General features: G+C 32.3%; 1 protein-coding gene across 8 annotated transcripts in view; it reads left to right on the top strand.

Moving 5' to 3' along the window:
* The window catches only part of LOC105688770 (syntaxin-1A), a 64,707-nt gene that overhangs the window by 42,203 nt on the left and 8,682 nt on the right, over nt 1-13,822 (top strand). The window contains exons 4-9 of one of the 8 annotated variants that reach the window (XM_048654487.1): nt 3,174-3,248; nt 3,424-3,606; nt 3,721-3,794; nt 4,076-4,213; nt 6,688-6,798; nt 10,881-11,991. In XM_048654487.1, the coding sequence (XP_048510444.1) occupies nt 3,174-3,248; nt 3,424-3,606; nt 3,721-3,794; nt 4,076-4,213; nt 6,688-6,798; nt 10,881-10,901 (602 nt within the window). In that variant the 3' untranslated portion in view covers nt 10,902-11,991. The other 7 variants (XM_048654485.1, XM_048654486.1, XM_048654484.1 and 4 more) reach the window with 7 other exon arrangements.

Below are 13,822 nucleotides of genomic sequence, written 5' to 3'. Positions count from 1 at the left end.
CAAACAATTTTTCCACGTCGGAAGGATAAAAAAACAGCCGGGAAATTTAAGCGTGATACGAAGGCGAAGATCGCAATTAATTTTGCGCTCGCACGCCGGTTTATTTGACGAGAATTTGGTTATAATTTAACCCTTTGACGAAACTGGGATGTTCGGGGCACGTTGGGGGGTATCTGCATAGGTTCACACGAGCTATGTAATGCGTTACATCGTATCACACGGCCTTTTAACGCGCACCTGCATGCCGGTGCGAATCAGCAACGGTCCAGTAATCAAGGCCCGACGATGACGCGAGGAGCAATTAAATTCTCCAGATTCACACCGGCCTCGTTTTTCGACGAATTTTCTGCGCCGTCCGTCAAACTGAAATCCAGAAGTGTGTATACGTATGTGCGTGTACGGGGACATTTCCAAACGACCCCCGTTTCGCGAAAAAGTAAATAAATTACGCGGAATGATTTTTGACGAAATACAAATTCGAACAAAATTCCAAAACTTTTGTTCGTACGTAGATTCGGATGATTTCATAGCATTCGTTCGGAAATAGAAATACCGTCTATCCTCCGGGATAATTATGCGTAACTAGGAACTGCTCTTATCCTCTCAGAATTTCAATGTGCCACTACAGAGTTCGGTACGTAGACGTACCTGTGTGGGTTTGTAGGTATAGCGTGGGTTGATGATTAGTTGTCAAAGGTCAGAGCCTGGGCGAGAACCGAGAGGTCGGAGGTCAGGAGCTGTGACTGACGATGTGTGAATAAACTACGTGGGCGAGGTCGCAAAATCTAATAGCGAGCAAACTCGTATATATTACATATATACGTCGCTGCACCTTACCGCCTATTTTAGAGGGAGAATTTTATTTCCACTTGATCTTACTACTCTCGTCGAGGTGTCGTTGCGAACTTCTTTAGAAAAAAAAAAAAATAACAAAGATAAAGACAAAAAATGATAAGCTAAGAACCCTCGATATTTCCCCCATCGACTGCAGGGGTTTTTTTTTTTTAGCTCGTCGCGATTCGTGATTAACTAGAAATATTCTACGTAATGAGCATCGGGAGCCCGCCGCGTTGATGAGTTATGGTCACAGTGTTTTACCGTAATTAAAATTTGAATTAAAATTGAAAGAAATGAGAAGAGAAAAAACATCTTTCCAAGCTTCGCGGTAGCGAAATTCTCTTCAAGCTCAGGAATTTTCGCTGGCGACGACCAACCGCGAGACTCACGGGGGACCTTCGTTAGCTTTTACCCGGCCCGGAAAATTGATGACGCGATGTGCTCCGGGGGTGGCTAATTCCTTCTTCTTTAACCTTCTTTATTAATTTTGTTCTTTTTTTTCATTTTTATTTTAATCTTGTAGCAAGATCAAATAATATCGCGCGGTAGCTCGCCTCGTACCTACGATATTAAATACGGTGATACCTGCGCAACTTTGATAGATGCACGTAAAATAGAAAATACGTCTGTCGCTGTTGCAGCGAACATCGCGCGTCGCGGGATTGCAAAAAACGAAATAGACGCGAAAACAACTCCACGTAGAACATCCATGTATCTATATGTACCCTGCGAAGTGAAACAGAGTGGAGAAAGATGAAGAGGGATGGAAATATAAGAGGTATTATTTTGCCGACTGAGATTTTGCGTTTGAATAGCGAGTAGCGACCTATTTTTCGCGTCCGCATATCGGATCGCTGTCGTCGTCGCGGTTTATATTTCACGATGTATCCGCAACGAATTTTTCCTCGCGAAAATACGCTCGCACTGGAATCCGTCAAGGTTCGCGTCAATCAAAACGGATATCGTGATCGATTAATCACGCGATGCACAATTCTCTTTCCCACCTCGACTCGTCGCGTACAGATTCTCCCCGTCGTTGAACACCCCTTTGCAAAAAATAGAAAAAAAAAAAATAAAGTCTTACGATTCATGTCACTAGAAATTTCAGCTATCGTTTACCTTCGCTGCGCTTATTTCACACGTCAAAAGTTTTAATCAAATGAGTCATGATTTTACTCATGTCGTGTAGAACTCACGTTTGAGATAATATTTCCGACATACGTGCGGTATGATTTTGGATATGAGCCAAATTTCACGTACATAATTGTAATTTATAATTTAAAGTTCAGCGCGGAATTTAAAACCCAAGCGAAATAACCTTTTTTCCTCATCATCCCCCGTTCTCTCTTCTCTATTATGCAGCGTTGATTGACGAATGATTTTCTCATTTTGGTAGAACGCGTGTGGGCATGACACCGCGGTCGATATATCCTCGTGATTGTTTTCGGTAGAACCGACCGGAGGGATATTGCGATATGAACATTGGACGATTACGTATGCGAACGCGATTTAACATTACCTTTGTGGTATTAACTATACATCGGTCATGACGCCGCAACGATCAGAGAGCTCCGGGGGACTGATGAATTATTCGTTATCATCGCGATGATTAAATATGAAGCGCAATTACACCCCAATTCTAATACCGCAGAATCCAATTTATGTGGCCCCACGGCCGGGCAACGCGTAGAATGAAAAGAATTTTTGCGAATCGAAAAGAATGAGGTGAAAAAATGTTCCTTTCAAACCTGTGATCTGGTATGCATATACGCACGATATATATACATATATACACGTATATTCATGGTGCAATCTCGATGACGCACGTAGCGCGGGGGTGGATATACCGAAGAAGTAGAATAGGGGAGCAATAATACGATCGAAGTTGAAACCTATGGTGGGCGAAGCTTTTCATCGGCAGGTTTATACGATCTCCGTTTTACGATTCGAACTCTACACCTACGTTATTCGATGTATGGTACGTATCGCACCGTGCATGCACCCTACAACCCCCGTCTCTGCCACTGTGATATTAGGTGTACACAGATTGGTACAGCTACGCGTAACAACCTACGCTTTATCCTTAGAGAATGTTAGGTCAAAGTTCAACCACGCGAATAACCGACTCGTATAAAATACATATTAAAAACGTAACGATACCGAATTTACTGAAACGTAAAGATCACGGGCTCTGCGCCAACGCACGTTTATACGTATTCGATGTCGACGAATGATTGCTGGATTTTTTTTAAACTTGAATTGGATTCTTTTTTTCGATTCCTCGATACTTTATTAATCTCGAGGCGATAAATCATTTGAAAATTTATCTGTTTCAGAGGTTAAAATGGAACTCGAAGATCTGATGGCTGATATCAAGAAAACTGCCAACAAAGTTCGGGCTAAATTAAAGGGTAGGTAATAATTTATTGCGTCCAATTTCGTATGATTTATGACACTTGTTAGTCTTTCTTAGAGTTTTCTTCTTCTTCCTCTCATGGTACGGAAATTCTTTAAACTGTGATTAGTTTATTTCTCTCTGCAATGATATTTCGTCAAATGAAATTCATTTATCTATCGATATTTCAGTGATAGAGCAAAATATTGAGCAGGAGGAACACACGAACAAATCATCGGCAGATCTCAGGATACGCAAGACGCAACATTCGACGTTGTCAAGAAAATTTGTCGAAGTGATGACTGAATATAATCGTACGCAGACCGACTATCGAGAGCGATGTAAGGGAAGGATACAACGGCAGCTTGAGATCAGTGAGTCGATCCGTAAAATTATCTTCCCAAAATTTCTAGAATTCCAAAGTTATTCGGAGCCGAGATAATCGTTTTCACTTCTTCATTTTTATTTTCTGCTCTTACCTACTTCAGCGGGGAGAACGACGACTAATGAAGAACTTGAAGAAATGTTAGAACAAGGAAATCCAGCTGTCTTCACACAGGGGGTGAGTTCGGAATGCAATTTTTTTTTTCCAATTTTTTCTCCCGAGTAAATTCGCTACGAATAATCAGATTATATTTATTTTTATGGGCAATCTGATACACTGTTATATTTATTTTCAAAAAAAGAAAGAAATTTTTTGGAGCAAAATTTTTTGATAAAGGAAAAAAGAAACCTGCGGGATGAAAAATAATGTGTACATTATTTGTTTGTGAAATAAATTCTGAAATTGTTGTTTTATTTAAAAAAAAAAAAAAAAAAAACCCTGTAATTCGCATCGTACAGATCATCATGGAAACGCAACAAGCGAAACAGACGCTTGCAGACATCGAAGCTCGACACGCTGACATCATTAAATTAGAAAATTCCATCAGGGAACTTCATGACATGTTCATGGACATGGCCATGTTAGTCGAAAGTCAGGTGAGACAAACCATTTCAATATTCGATAAAGTTCGTAAAATTATTCACATAGAAAAAAAGTATAAATTTATTTATTTGATGAAAATATTATTTATTCAAGAATTTTTTAAATCAGAATGATCGATCTAGGATAACTGATAATACGTAACTTCGATTTCAAAGTTGAAAAACAACAATCTTTCTATTCGAATCAGTTATCGTGAGATTTGAGATGAAATATCAATATTTGTAACTGCAATAATCGATTCGTTGTGTAATAAGAAAGAAAAAAATTTACATCGAGACTCGTTACAGCCGGTACAGCGACGTATAGTAAAATTAAAATAGGTGTAAAAAGGAATTACACGAAAACTTATTCAACAGATTTACACAAACGGTTCTACTTTATTTCGAATGATTATTGCAGTTACCATTATACGTAATTGTGTAACAATTTTCCAACAAAACCGCCCCCTCTGCCCCCGAACAGGTTATAAAAATTAAGTGTTTCAACCCGCACCCCACTCACCTATTTCAAAGGGTGAAATAATTCCGAATTTCGGAGCGCACAATCAACGAGAACGGGGGGATCTACTGTTATATATATTACACGGTATAAACTGTAAAGGGACGGGCAAAGTTTTAATTGCATATAATATTGACGATTACTATAACGTTAGGGTTCAACTATCGAGGGGTGAAATCTCTGCGTGGTATGAAAATAGTTATTTTATTTTTTTTGTCTCTCCCTTCGTTTTCCATAAGTTGCTGTTTATTTTTTTTGGATGCTGTACGGATGGATAACTATGAAATAACGTTCATTGATTTATATTCACTCTATAATTTCTAATTAATGTATACTTTAACGTTAGTTGCATCTTTATTTTTATCTTATCTATTCGGGAGAAGAAATCAGAGTCGTTACAAACTGTTGAATATCTGACTATTTTTATTTTATTCTTTTTTCATACGGTAAACGAACAGAAATTATTTTTCTTATACGTACGATAGAATAGCGCGACGCATTTGATAACCCTTTTCGGTAAAAAAGAAAATTTTCTTTAATCCACAAACTTTCATACCTATTCTAACCTGGGTCGCTTCTATATGTACATACATATATACTTTGCACGTTAAAATAACTACCCTTATTCTTGGTGTCAGGTATAAGATGAAATTATTTTAATTCAATTTCATTGATGATGGATGTTTCTTTGTTATGATAAAAATCATTATCCCTTCATTGAGGAAAAATCGATTGAATAGAACAATACTATCTAAATGCGTATTATCTATGACAAATTAAATAAACGAACAAATTTTATTTGTAGCAAAGAAACAGATTACAATATAACTATGGTGAATAATATGTTTTAATTTTATTCTATTGAATTAATATTTAATACTTCTACAGTCGCATGAAGTTAGAGAATAACTATTTCTAAAAACTAACAGAAACAAACTTTTCCACCTTTTTTTTTTTTACTGTCGGGGGTGTGCGTCGCGTACTTTAGGGTGAGATGATAGATCGCATAGAATACCACGTGGAACACGCGGTTGACTACGTACAAACGGCCACGCAGGACACCAAAAAAGCACTCAAGTATCAAAGCAAAGCTCGACGGGTGAGTCCCCCCCAAATATATAAAAATTATTCGTGTTCGTACATTTCTAATTGGTCACTTTTTTCCCCCCTTTTTTTTTTATCAACCTCCCCTGTCCGATTCTGCCCCTATATACCCGTAACGATCCGTCGTTCCTAACTATATTTCTTTTAATTACCAACAAAAAAAAAAAAAACCATTAAAATAAAATTCTTCATTTCCTATTTCTATTTTTTTCCTTTTTCCTAATGCTTTAATTTAATTTTTTTCGTTCTTTCATTTTTCATCACGTCGCCTTGTATATACATAAATATTTATAAATATTTTTTTATCTGTATACCTACGTATATTCATATAACTCATGATTAATCATTACATATGTGTGTGTATACATATAAATGAGTATTATATATGTACACATATTTACATAATAACATATATGTGTGTGCTTAAAAATGTGACGGTGTTTTCTTTAACATGGGTGTTCTGGTTGTGTCTCTGTCCATTACTGCTCTGTCTACTAACTTGAACGCTAAACTATTACCTATACTCTGTACCATCTGTTATATATATTACGATATGCGTATGCAAATAATCATGTATATCATTGCTGTACTTTATACATAATATGTTTGGTGTCGTATCTATATTTGGGGCTGTGTCACATATTATCTTATATTCTGGAGGGAACAATATAATAATAATTATCAATAACAACCCCCTACCAAAAATACATAACCGAACTAAAACAAAATGGAAAAAAAAACGAAACGATCCGACCTCTTTTTCCTCTATATGGATTCCTTTCTTTCATCATCTGATTCTTTCCGAAAAAATTCCCTGCCAATCCTTCCTCATAATATACTTACCCTGGGTGCGATATCGCATCAGGGTGAGTTAGTGGACCGGATTGAATATTGTGTCACGCAAACCGAGGACCACGTCGGTGAAGCCCGAGGTGAACTCGTCAAGGCTGGAGAATATAAAAGCAAGGCCCGCAAGGTAAACTTTATCCATGCAATAGATAAGTATCAAACCAAAAAGAACAATACCATGCGTATATTATACCATCTACTTTCAAGTTTTCAATCTCGATAATTATATTGTACATATATTTCTCGAATAGTTATATTGTTCTATCAGGACGTATAATATACTAAAACGTTTTATCATTCAATTCCTCTATTCCGTTCTGTTCTATTCTACTCTATACTTATCTAGGGAGGTGTTAATTAATAAGAATTAACAAATCTAAAACTCGAACATCAAGTGCAAAGATTAGTTGAATAAAATTATGTACGTATATTTTTTTGATTATCGAATACGTACATCTAAAGTCAACGCTTGAAACTATTCAATCAGTTCTTCATCTCCATATTTTACAATAAACTAATCACATGCTTATGAAAATTAAAGATTCTACTAATCTTACACTCTGCACACATGTATTAATTGATACACTTGATTGAATATGAACGAAATATCGTCGAATACTTGAGTCACGATTTTTTTTTTTCTTTTTTCTTGTTTCTTCGGCGTTACTTTTTGGTTTGATATATCGATCACGGATATACCAAAAACGACAGTCTCGGATCTGAAGGAGAAAAGATGAAAAAATCAAAATGATATCAAATGAGAGATGAAAAAGAAAAGGAATAAAAAGAAGAATCCTCTTAACCCAACGCCCCATTTATGTACCTGTGTCTCTAACCAAATCATCCATATGCGTTGTGTGTTTGTTACCACCGTGTTAAACGCTAGTATACATATATACACAGTGTTGGGTGTTAGGTAAAAAGTAGACGCGTGATACCTTGTATATAATGTATTTGATTTTTATTTATTGATCGATTGGTTGGTTTATTTTTATTTTTTTTCCGAAATTATTTTTTTATCTTGTTTTTCAACGCCGAATGAAAATGTAATAATTCTAGGTTTGATATAGTGTGGAATATAATAATTGTTGTCATAAACTGAACATCATAGATCTTTGAGATTGTTGGTATTGAAAAAAGATGAGAAACAAAAAAAAAGGAAGAGGAAGAAACAGAAAAATACGCGAAGAAACATAAAGTGGACCGCAGAATCCAGAAAGCTATACTGTCAGTACTTTATCTCCTTGATTTCCATTAGTTTTACCATGCTTTCTTTTTTTTATAATCAAATCACAAAGTATACTTGAAATATTTTTACCACTTGATTCACATGGTAATATTCTTCTGCATAGTTTGAAATTTTCTATTTTGCCTTCTACTGATGATGAGCAACTATATTATTTATTAGACAAATACTTATAGAAAGCATGATTTGTTAGAAAAAGAATTCGATAAAGTACCACCGTTTAGAGAGAATGCGATATTTTTGAGTAATTATTACCAGCACAATTTCTACTTGTTTTCTTTCAATTTTTCATGCAAAGATTTCTGATCGTATCCTGGTCGCTGAAAAAACTTCTGATAGATTTAATTAGATTGAATTATGTTTCCTTTTATATTTTTATTTCACGTGCATATTAGTTGGTTAGTAATTATTTTATCGAGTATTGGATTACTAGGCAAACCTATTCTAGAAGTAAAAGATTTCTGTTAGTGTGTATGCATACAGATTTGAAAATACATTTAGAGTATTTTTATTTATCATTGAATGTACTTCCAGCAATATGTATGACATTTTTTAACATTGCACTACAGTTATCACGTATGTCACACGCACACATACACGCATATACATATAAAGGGAATATATTCGAACAACCAAATGACACGAATTGAAACACAATCGATTTTCTATACGCATGGAACGCACAATACACGAGACACAACCAAAAATCGAATAGTACTTACTCCACACAAACAATATTAATCGTACAATCCGTGATATGTTTTTTTTTTACTTTTTTTTTTGTGTCACGTTGCATGCGCACCACACATTGCAGCACTGCATACAATTAATGATTATAGTAATAATAAAAATAATATAGCGTTGTCTATTAGTGGAGTTTATACGCTAAAGGTATATACCCATTTATCAGCAGTATGTGTTGATTTCTTAACAAATTTTTTCCCTTTCAATTTCTACTTGAATTTTTCTCTATGCTAAAATATTCATAATATACGCTTATTCGTTTCATTACCATCATCAACATTTATTACTTTCATCGCGATTGAAATGCTTTTCATTTTTCTTATCTATTAGATGTAATGTTGAGAAGAAATATATATGATTTATGGTATTTCTTTTTTTCCATTACAATTATTATTTTTTTATTATCCTTCTTAATTAAATGAAATGAAAATCATGAATTATTGTAATTTAGAAACTGACATGAAAATTTCTCTTTTGTCCACAGAAAATGATCTTCATTATGATCTGCGTGATAATAGCGGTCATCATTTTGATTATCATTTTGGCAAATACCATACATTGAGAGTAGCAGATGCACATATATGATGTATATGGTTTATATGTCATATTAGTACTTCACTTAGTAGAAAAAAGAAAAAGAAAAAAGAAACAAAATAACAATTAATTAATTGACTAATTAATTAATTGAAACAAATTTATACACGAAATAAATTAAATTATTAAATCAATTATCGAAGAAATAAAACAACCGTGCGACAACAGCAAGAACAACAAATATATACGGCTAGAGATATTTATCTACGATGTATTAAAAGAAAAAGAGAAAGAAACCAATTATTTTCGATCAGTTTTTTCAATAATTTTCAAAATAATTCGAATATATCCCTTGCGAGAACGAAACATAAAATAAGAACGTATTAGAAATCAATGAAGATCCACCATGTCTGGGAAGTTATTTAGATTCATGTACATTATACGTTATTCAAAACTTGTTGAACTAAACTTATATTGGTCACTTGTTATAACAAATCTATATCTGCGCGCGGTGTTAGGAAAAGAGATAAAAATTGCTTAACTATTACCACCACTACCTGCACCACCGTGCGATCAATAAATTTATTTAAATCGTGAAAAAGCTTGATAAAATAACACTCACCAATCATATGGGCTTGGAGAATGAAAGCTGTGTGCGTGTCTAATTTTTCTACACATAAATAATATCTTCAAACCTGATACTATCATTTATTTATAATTATCGATCATTTTTACGTTTTGTTTTTTTTTCTCCTTGTGATACACATACATATAGGTATACTTTTCGCAAGTATGAAGTTATATACTAATAAATATAATTATATGATATATAGAGAGTGTATTATCGATTCGTTATTCCATTACATTTTATGAGCATTGTTAATCACGTATAAATTAACCATTTTTTACCGTGATAGAAAAAGGGGGGAAAAAACACACACAAGCAAAACAAAATATTCGTATAATGGTCGGTACTCGAATGAATTACGTTATAAATATTGTAATAGTTTTCTCATTTTGCTACGTTAATGAAAGTGTCTGAAAAAAATTTGCGAAATTTTTCTATGAAAATAACGAAACAGTATGCTTTCGTCGTTTTTTTGTGGTTTTATTTTTTCATTTCATATGTCCAAATTTCTTTCCCTCATCATTGCCATTCGTTATTAACATTATTTTTCTAATTAGTGTAGAATGCTAATCAAAATGCTATCAGTGATAATTAATTGATAAGGGCTTCCAAATTGTTAAGAAGAACGCGTAAAACAAAAAAAATAAATATGAATAAATATATAAATGAATGAATAAAGTAAGAAAGAAATTCAATTCAAGACACTTTTGGGTACGGTGCATCACCGAGTTATAAGCTTCAATTTTTTCTCCTGTCCCATTTTTATAGTTAATTCATCTTGGTCAGATTGCAAATGAAATGAACAAAATCAAAATAAATAAAAAAAGTAAATCCAAAGCAATATAATTTTTGTCTGAAAAATACCACCAAATCTATAAGAGAATAGGTGAGAAAATTGATTTTTCATGCACGATTATATTTTTTTTTTCCCCTTCTTGCAATTAATCTGTACATATTTTTAACATGTGTTTAAAAGACAAAGAGAAAAACTACAATTACGTAACAAAAAGAAGGCAAAAAACTTCTTGACCGAATTGAATGTTTTGCTTGTTCGCAGAGTTACCATCTTCTGTTTTAAATCACGCACGTCTCCGCATCACTATACTCCTTAATAATTTTTATCATTGTTATTATTATTACTACCAATATTGTTATTATTAATATTATTATTATTATTAATATTATTATCATTGCAACTACTGTTAGCTTTTTGAGTTTCATTTTATAGCGAAAGAATTAATAAGATTATTATTACCATATGAAAATGAAATATAACTTCCCAGAAAGTGGGCCCCACAATTATTGATCGTTATTAATTGAATATACTGAAATTATAACAAAATGGTCATTATAATTCAGTATAATTACAAGGTCGATTAGATTGAGTTACCAAAAAGTGGCATTTCGAATTAAGAGGCTGGATATTTTTATTCTACGCGAATTGATTGAAAACTAATCATTAATAATTTTGTTAATGTTAAGTCATTTTTTGGTAACATGTGACAAAAAGAAAGAGGGAAAGGAAAGAGAGAAAGAAATAAAGAGAACGTAATGAAAACAATTATATTCATAATGGAAAAACTGATAATCAAACAAATAGAAGAAAATAGAGAGAAGAAGAACCACCTATATAAATCAATGAATAATTCAACAAATAACGTTAGCTATATAACAATTATTTGGCATTTAACGGACCAAACACACTCTTGTCTCAAACTGCATACGTACTTCAATGTAATTAATTAGATAAATATGTTCCTTTCGATTAGGAGAAGTAATTATTCTCTTTAATCCGGATATTGCTACATAATATTCACACAACTAAACAATCCCGTAATAAGACGCAAAATTAATCAGGTTTATAATCAAATTGAAATTATCTTTACACAACTTATACACCTACGTTACTTTTCAGTTACTATTATTAATAATATATAATAATATATAATTAATTAGTTTAAAACAACGACACATTTAAGAGAAGAATAAGAAGAGATAACGGATAATAAGAAGAAAAGAGAATAATTGAACAATTTATAATAACTATATGTATATACATATGTATATGTATATTCCACTGACTTTATGTTACATAAACCAGATGGTATTCAATGTACATATTATTATTTGTATAGAGCAGGATTTTCGAAATATATGTAATGTACTTAGCGACCCGTTTCTTTCACAAATAAGGTTCATAATAATTGTCATGCAATACTCTACATAAATTAATAATAATAATGATAATAGAAATAATAATAATAACAAACAACAGTAACAATAATAATGATAGTCATGAAAAATTAATAATAATGTTAATAATCAATAAAAGTAAAAACAAAATGTAAAATTAATATATCTATTTGTAATATTATAAATGAATTATTAAATATTTATTATTGAATAAAAAAAAAGAAAAAAGAAGTAAATGAAGAAGGAGAATAATAATAATAAGAAGAATAATAATAATAACGAATATGATAATAAATGTGCTAGAAAGTTGAATTATTTTAACTCGCATAAATCGTAAGGAAAGTAAAAAAGAGAAAAACGAAGAAAATTAGAAAAAAAATTCGGAAATTGCGATCGTTGAAAATTTCTTATGCGCCATAATATGTAGGAAGTATTCTTTGCAGATAATTAATATTTGAAGGAAAAATAAGATAACGTATGAATATCTAAATGATCGAACAACAATTTGCAATATTTAATGAGAACTAGATAATGAAACAAAAAATGATTATGTACTATATATCCATAAGTATATGATTTGAAAGATGAAGAAATTGAATATCTTATTTATCTTTACGTGAGAATATTCATAGATGAAGGCACATATATGATTGGGCGAAATGCCGATTTTAATCAGTCGAGTACGGATTTGAATTGAATAATTGTATGAATCGAATTCCTGTAATTTATATTACTGCACTTTTGTAAATAATTATGCACAGTGTCAGGAAAACAATCTAATGTCAATCTCGATGATCATATTATTAAATACTATATTTGCGAATATCACACGCAATTTTATGTACACATTATACATATATAATTACGCATAGCACAACCAATTATTTCAAATTTATATACACGAATATATTGAAAGAAAAACCGTAAGAAACTGAAAGCCCCGTTGAATTACGGGGGAAAATATACATATAAAGAGATACAAATATTCTTATGTATAATCGCAGATTAGAAATTATATAAAATTCATCACTGAAGAACCAGCAATATTATGATTTATGTTATTATAACAATAAGCAGGTGCTGGTTATACCTATACATACTACCTTATATTTCTTAGGAAAAAGTATTGTAATAATTTTACCCATACATTTATTTTATAAATCATTTCACAATTCATCCATGACGAAAAATGCAGGTTCGTGTAAGGTACCTAATAACGATCACCGAATAAGTCTTTTTTTCTCCTTTTTTTATATCTACATGTATATACAATTCGTACGAATTATTTGGAATGTTTTATACATGTATGTATATGAGGTACAATTATGGTTCATAATCATTTGGTGATTTGTCATTTTCATTGTCATTATTATTATTATTTGTATTATTAATATTTATAATGATCTGTTTTTCACCAACGGAAACACAGAAAATAAGAAAAAAAAAAAAAATTAAGTAAAACATGACCACATAATGTAAATAAACATTTTTATTTAACGATTTCTTTTGATTTTTCGTTTTTATTATTTCTCGCATTTCATCTGATTCTGATCGTGATCATTTCATCGCTCCATGATCATGATTTTCCATACGAAATTTGAAGGAGAGATTTCTCTTTCCTTCATTTTTCTAAATTCTCATATCATACAAGGTGTGTTGGACTAGCGATTTTCTGCTGCAGTTGCAGGGGGTGCACCGTTATTCAATTTGTATATCATTGAAGAATCTGTCTTATTTTAAATCAACGATTATAATGTAATAAAGAATCCTGAAATCTAAGAAAGAGAGAGAGAAAGAAAGGAGAGA

The sequence above is a fragment of the Athalia rosae genome, chromosome 4, assembly GCF_917208135.1.
Source record: "Athalia rosae chromosome 4, iyAthRosa1.1, whole genome shotgun sequence".
Lineage (NCBI taxonomy): Eukaryota > Metazoa > Arthropoda > Insecta > Hymenoptera > Athaliidae > Athalia > Athalia rosae.
The sequence above is the reverse complement of the archived record's forward strand: the minus strand, read 5'-3'. Positions and strand labels throughout refer to the sequence as shown.